The 7,131-nt window shown below is 40.5% G+C and overlaps 1 protein-coding gene across 1 annotated transcript; it reads left to right on the top strand.

The window, feature by feature from the left end:
- Positions 1 to 342: 342 nt before the first annotated feature.
- On the top strand, positions 343 to 5,654 carry LOC137418252 (uncharacterized). The gene is made up of 4 exons (XM_078774218.1): positions 343 to 476; positions 1,423 to 3,833; positions 3,961 to 4,098; positions 4,190 to 5,654. The coding sequence occupies exons 2-4, from the start codon at positions 1,574 to 1,576 to the stop codon at positions 4,402 to 4,404; spliced, it is 2,613 nt and encodes an 870-aa protein (XP_078630344.1). The 5' UTR covers positions 343 to 476; positions 1,423 to 1,573; the 3' UTR covers positions 4,405 to 5,654.
- Positions 5,655 to 7,131: the final 1,477 nt, after the last annotated feature.

Here is a 7,131-nt window from a genome sequence, read left to right as displayed (position 1 = left end):
GAAACTATACATTCGCTCATCCTCTGGCTCTAAACTCCTTGATGACAGTTTTAATATCTGGACCGAGATTCGAACCCACGCTAGACAGCTGAAAAGGGAAATGTGTGAAGCTCTTGACTAGCCAGCTACCCCAGTTTATCCCTAATAAAGCACTTTATTTGCTGAACATCATCCTCCTATCTCTATACTGTGCGTTGTTCGGTATAGTGTGGCCATGTCGAAATAGGTCGTTGTAGTAGTCATGGGGTTTTTATTTATCGTAGTTATTGTAAAAACATATTTTTCCTTGTATGTTGTTATTGCTTGTGGGGTATAAATACAATTTTTATGATTAAATACCGTGACAATATTCAGAGGTAAAACGAGGAAGTACTACAAGCGCGATGCCGAGAGCGAGTGGAATGCAGTGAATTGGCCGGTGTTATTAATTATTTACCTTAAACTAAAACAAATTTAACTGCAGAAACATAATCAAGGTAAACATGATCGATTACTTTTGTTGTTGGACTCGGTAACCTGTAAAATCTGTATCGTTGAATGATCGCACGTGTCTTGCTATCTTCGTACAGTTACAGGATGAGAGGGAAACGTGTGTGAGAGGACAGGGACGTGAGAGAAGGACAGAGACGTGCGAGACGGACAGAGGTGTGAGAGACGGACATAGATGTGAGAGACGGATATAGACGTGCGAGACGGACAGAGACGTGCGAGACGGACAGAGACGTGCGAGACGGACAGAGACGTGCGAGACGGACAGAGACGTGCGAGACGGACAGAGACGTGCGAGACGGACAGAGACGTGCGAGACGGACAGAGACGTGAGAGAAAGACCTGAGACGGACAGAGACATGCGAGACGGATTCTGGCACAGCCAATGACAACAACGGAGCAGGTGTACGGACGCATCAAAAGATTACCAGAGTGAACACTGTATATTAGACAGGTCCATGCCAGGCAGAAATGGCGCCGTTTTCCAGTCAAGGTTTTCTCAGTGGATTTATATACTTTTGATCATACTCTGTCGAATAAGCTTGTGGGCCACCCTGAAATTTGCCTCAAATCCAAGATGGCGGCCAAAAATCCAAAATGGCCACCAGAATAGCTAAAATAGTATTTCTGAGAGTTGCTTTTACCCATAGATGATTTTTTTTCAACTGATTGTGGCCTATTATGATAAAGAAAGATAACTCAGTCATAACTCAGCCATAAAAATTAACAATCGGTACTTTATTAACAAAATGGCCGCCGGGCAACTTCCGTATTACGGAAACTGCTATAACTTCAGTTCCGAGTGTGATATGATTATAATTTTGGTGTCCAGTCATATGTTTTTGGGGTCAAGGAATCCATATTTGTACTTTTTATTTCAGTGAAATATATATTACAATACATTTTGATTCAATTTCTTGGTTTCCATTTCAGATTCCTTGAATCCGGATGCAAAGAAATGATTCCATGAATGCGGACGCAAAGAAATGATTCCATGAATCCTGGCTTAGCAGATACAGTGAATCCTCATAAAATTACTACATAAAGACAAAACTTTTTTGGCACAGGAGAAAAGGGTTGCACAATGGCATCCACGCCGATTTTGAGTTTAGCAAGGGGCGACAAACCGTTGTGCTGCCTCTGTAATGAAACTATTAAGGACGTTGAGTCAGCTTATAATATGACTGAGGAGGGATTGCAGTCTATTCAAGAATTAGCGGGAAGATGGGTTAAAGTTGACAAGAGTCTGTGTACTCAGGCACCATATGCTGAATTTCAATCAGCCGCTGTGAGACTATCTAGTGCAGGCCATGATGTCAAGATTCATGAGAACTGTAGAATCACATTTCGGAACAGAATTGCCCGAAAGGAAGCCCAGTCTCGCAAACTTCCCGTTTCCAGTTCAGAGAATATTCATGAGTCGAATGAACCAGTTGCTGCTCCCGCGTATAGGATACGCAGGGGGTCACTTGAGAAAAAGCAAATCTGTTTCGTGTGCAACGTGGATACGAAAGATGACAGTAAACCGTACAATAGTGGTGGTCTTGGTAGATGCTCCGAGAAGAATGCTGTCAGTAAAGTAGAACGTTCAAAGGACATGAAAATCAAAGATGAAGGAGATAAGTTCCATGATGCAGCGAAGCGACTCGATGTTATTCTGAGTGGAGCATCATATGACATGTTTGCAGTTGATGTGTACTATCATAAAAGTTGTTATGACAATTTTACCTATGCATATGATAGAAAGTTGCTGTCAGCGGATGCAGCAGAGAAGGATAGATTAGCTACCGAGGTTATGGACAGCTTTTTCAAACTGTTTCACCGCATGGTAGTCAAGGATCAAAAGGCGTATTTCCTGAGAGAATTGATTGAGGACATAAAGGAGATCAGTGAAGACAATGAACTTGAGGACCCTCCGATTTCAAAAACCTGCATGTTGAAAAAACGACTGACTGAGAAATTTGGTGACGCCATCGACTTCCACTTGTTTGGGAACCGGCTAGTTGTCCATTCCACTGCGGTCAATCCGATCTGGATCTGGAGTGGAGATCAATCCACTGCGATTCCACTGCGGTCAACTACCCCTGAAGAGGCACATTCACACCCCCTGACAACTATTCCACTTGCCCTTGCCACACCAGAACGAGACATTCGACAAGGTTCTAAAGCAGCGCTGAGGAACTACCTTATTGAGGAATCTTCATCAACTACAGAGGAACCGCCAAATAGAAGCAACTGGCTGATTGACGGAATGGCAGCTGTAAAGTCAATCCCGGCTCAACAGACTTGGGGAGAATACACTGATGCCCTATTGAAATTCTGCATGCCACCAAGCCAGTCAAACCCAAAACAGCTTGGGATCATATTTGATTCCTACTGTACGTCCACTACAAAGGAGTTAACCCAACGACGCCGAGGGATCTCTGGTAGAAGAACCCACATCACAAGCCCCGAGCAGAGTATGCCCAGAGGCAAAGATTGGGACGCATTTCTGCATAATGCTGAAAACAAGACTGAGCTGATTAAATTTATGGTCACTTACTTCAAAAGTGATTCAGTCAGATCGAAACTCAGAATTCCACTCACCGTGACAGAGGAACAGAATACATGGTTGATCACGCAAACTAAGTTTGAACAACTTGAATCCTGCAACCATCATGAGGCTGACACCAGGCTTGTTCTTCATGCAAGCAAGTGCGAAGGTCCGGTTGTGATTAAGTCTTCAGATACAGATGTACTGATCCTCTTGAGCTATGCCTATTCTGTCTGCAAACCACCACAAGACTGGTTCATGAAGATTGACCATCGGTACGTCAGTGTCAAGAAACTAACGACTCATTTTGGAGATGAAGTGTGTCAAACTCTCCCAGCATATCATAGCATTACTGGATGTGACACGACATCATTCCCATTTCGCATCGGCAAAATCAAGCCATTGAAGAAGATGTTGAAACAAGAGAAATCCCATCTACTCTCTCAGCTGGGCAGATCAAATCAATCTTTTCAAGATGCTACCAGTGCTAAATGCTTCTTCAGAACCTGCATGTATTCTGGAAGTGAACAAGAAAGCTTTGTTGAAACAAGGATCCGAACGTACAACACTCAAAAGGTGAAATCTAGTTCCAGCATCCTTCCAGACGAGAGTAGCACCAATGAACACCTCAAGAGGAGTGACCTTCAGGCATGGGTGTGGTACCAGTGTCTCAAGCAAAACATTGAGTATCCTTCTATCACTGACAGAGGATGGGAAAATACAGATGATGGTATCAGGCCAATATGGTTTACCTGCCCGCAACTCCCTCCAAGCCTCTCCAAGAAAAAGAGCAAGAAAAGACAAATTCAAAGTAAGTATACTAAAAATATATCATTACTTTGATCATTGCTTTTCGTTCCTGTCATAAAGTTCCTCCAATGTATTCCCACTGGCAGTGCATTCATCCAGATTAAATATGTGTAACCTTCCACTTACAGGTCTCGCGGAGTATGATGCAGATTTAGAAGATGCAGTAGAAGAGAGAAGCCAGCCTTCAAGGAAGAAGAGACACAGGAATACAAGCAGAAAACATGTACAAGACAGTGAAGTTCACTGTAGAGAAAGAGAAAAGCAAGGTAGATAAGTCCAAAATGCAATCGTAATTTTGTTATTTTTATATGATTTACTGTTTTGAATCCCGACTATATCCATTCACATTTTTTATAGGTATCGGTGGGGCAGAAGAAAGAGCAGAAGAATCTGAAGTTGATGAAGAGTACCAAGGAGATGGGGAAAATTCGGAGAGCACCATGGAACAACTTTCTTCGGATACCTGTGGACTTTATTCAGACTTTCAGATAGCCCAGCGGCATAGTAAAAAATACGAAACCAATTGTTCAAATTGTTCTAAAAGCACCAAAATTGGCACACATGTAGATTAATACATTCTGAACAATTTTGGATATGGAGGCATTCAAGATTCTCTTTTCATTTTTTTTTCTTTTTTTTTTTTTTCTTTGTTTTTTTTTTTTCTTCTTTTTTTCTCTTTTTTTTTTCTTTCTCTTTTCATTCATTCAAGATTCATTCAAAATGCACTCTTCCAATGTTTCATGCCATCACAGGGTGTGATACTGTGTCAGCCTTCGTCGGACATGGGAAGAAATCTGCCTGGGCAACATGGAACACGCTGCCAGAACTCACTGATGCCCTGCTGAGTCTGGCAAATGCACCCACAAGCATCCAAGAGGATACAATGCATGTCATCGAGAGGTTTGTATCTGTTAAACTAAATATCTGTTAAATATCTGTTATTTAACAGATATTTAAATTTAACAGATAACAGATATTTTGTATCTAAATATCTGTTAAACACTTATTGATGTTAATTCTGATGTAAAAAAAAAGGAATTTTGGCCCATCTAGCACCATACTAACGACACATAATGAAGTCTATGTAATGACGCTAATGGTAAATGGCGGCCATTTTGAACAATGGCCGCCATATCTTCCACAGGGCTAATCTTGAATGCCTCCATATCCAAAAATGTTTAGAATATATTAATCTACATGTGTGCCAATTTTGGTGCTTTTAGAACAATTTGAACAATTGGTCTGCTATGCCGCAGGACTAAGAGTGAAGAGAGTGATCTTGATCTTGATCTTAGTAACTGAGGATTATGTGCCTTTTGAACAACATATTTTTCCCAAAGCATAACCAAAGCCGGGGATCATATTGAATGGGAATTCAGATACATTTTATAAACCTGTGTAGTTTGGTAGACGAAGCAAAACTGACTAGGAGCCGTTCAGCGGCAGCCATCTTGGATTTATTGTTCATCCATGATTTAGGGGATGATCTATTGAGCTAGTGTCATGATAAACCAACTAAATGGATAACCAGACTTTGGAAACCAAGAAATTGAATCAAAATGTATTGTAATATATATTATGGAGCACAAGACATGACTGAATCTGCCACATCGGTGGCCAGTATTGGCAGCCATCTTAGATTTCTTTATGAACCAATGATTTCACTGAAATAAAAAGTACAAATATGGATTCCTTGACCCCAAAAACATATGACTGGACACCAAAATTATAATCATATCACACTCGGAACTGAAGTTATAGCAGTTTCCGTAATACGGAAGTTGCCCGGCGGCCATTTTGTTAATAAAGTACCGATTGTTAATTTTTATGGCTGAGTTATGACTGAGTTATCTTTCTTTATCATAATAGGCCACAATCAGTTGAAAAAAAATCATCTATGGGTAAAAGCAACTCTCAGAAATACTATTTTAGCTATTCTGGTGGCCATTTTGGATTTTTGGCCGCCATCTTGGATTTGAGGCAAATTTCAGGGTGGCCCACAAGCTTATTCGACAGAGTATGATCAAAAGTATATAAATCCACTGAGAAAACCTTGACTGGAAAACGGCGCCATTTCTGCCTGGCATGGACCTGTCTATATACTAATACACTTCAAGATATGTAAAACATGCAAAATCCCTTCATTACCTTCACCATAGAGTGGACAGAGGTAATATGTATTTCACCGCCATGTGTGTGTTTTTTGTTTGTTAACAGAATATCTCAAAAAGTTATGAACGGATTCGGGTGAAAATTGGTGGATGGGTTAGGTATGGGACAAGGACATCAGCTTTTAGTGAAGATCGGGATCGAGGTCCAGATGCTGAACCTTTTAAAATGATTCTTCACCATTGACAAATAGGGCTGCGCAGCAGAAATATTCACACAACATGTATGGAGACAGCAAATGCGAATCTCTGAATGAACTTAAATGTGAAAAAGCTGACAAAGGAATTGCTGGCAAGAAGTTCCCACCAACAGAAGACAGCTATTTACTTAATTTTCTGAGGTGTACATACCAGATGTAGGGGAGAGGCAGGTTAGTTGATACAACCTTCCTCCTGGCCCTCAGAAATGAAACTTGTGTAAATGCTGCCCTCTGTTGTTAGCTAGTTGCATTACATATCATTGATAAGTAGGTCAAGAAGTTACAGACAAAGAAAGGGTGTGATTGTCCAAAAAAAGCTGATTTGTGTCCTGAGTAAAAACGCCAACAAAAGGTAAGATCATTTATTGTGATAATACTACATAGATTTCACAGGAGTTCTCATTGATTGATAATACCTTGTGAAAATGGCTTTCATCCTTCGCTGCTTGGATTGCCGGGATGATACACATAACACATAAGCATGTGGGCAACATGTGTTGCAAAAAACCCATGGATGGGTCAGATGATACAGTCTGAGTAGGTCAGTTGATACGCGTATCAACTAACCCTACCGACCTGTATCAACTAACCCATTCATTATTATTTTTTACAAGACATTGCTGTAGCCATTTGTACCTGGGCTTCATACATCATAATATATGTAGGCCTACAGTCATGTGAAAAAGTAAGTACACCCCATGTAAAGTTTTGACTTTTTCAACATATTTCAACATACAGCTATTTGATCTTCATTTCAACAATAGTGATAGATAAAGGTGATATAATATAACAAATATGATGAAACATTTACATTTTGTAGTCCATTGTATAATTTAAATAAACATAAATGCAAATTTCGCATGTGGAAAAAGTAAGTACACCCTTGGCTCTAATAGGTGGTATTGCCCCCTTTGGCAGAAACAACCTCAAG

The sequence above is a fragment of the Myxine glutinosa genome, chromosome 3 (genome assembly GCF_964187855.1).
Source record: "Myxine glutinosa chromosome 3, kmMyxGlut1.1, whole genome shotgun sequence".
Taxonomy (NCBI): domain Eukaryota; kingdom Metazoa; phylum Chordata; class Myxini; order Myxiniformes; family Myxinidae; genus Myxine; species Myxine glutinosa.
Note: the sequence above shows the minus strand (reverse complement) of the source record. Positions and strands in the feature narration are given on the sequence as shown.

What these genes read in the sequence shown, in the direction of transcription:
- LOC137418252 (XM_078774218.1), top strand. Translation starts at nt 1,574, where the DNA reads ATGGCATCCACGCCGATTTTGAGTTTAGCAAGGGGCGACAAACCGTTG. An exon ending in CAAGAAAAGACAAATTCAAA is followed by an intron (nt 3,834 to 3,960) that starts GTAAGTATACTA and finishes TTCCACTTACAG; the next exon opens with GTCTCGCGGAGTATGATGCA. An exon ending in TAGAGAAAGAGAAAAGCAAG is followed by an intron (nt 4,099 to 4,189) that starts GTAGATAAGTCC and finishes CATTTTTTATAG; the next exon opens with GTATCGGTGGGGCAGAAGAA.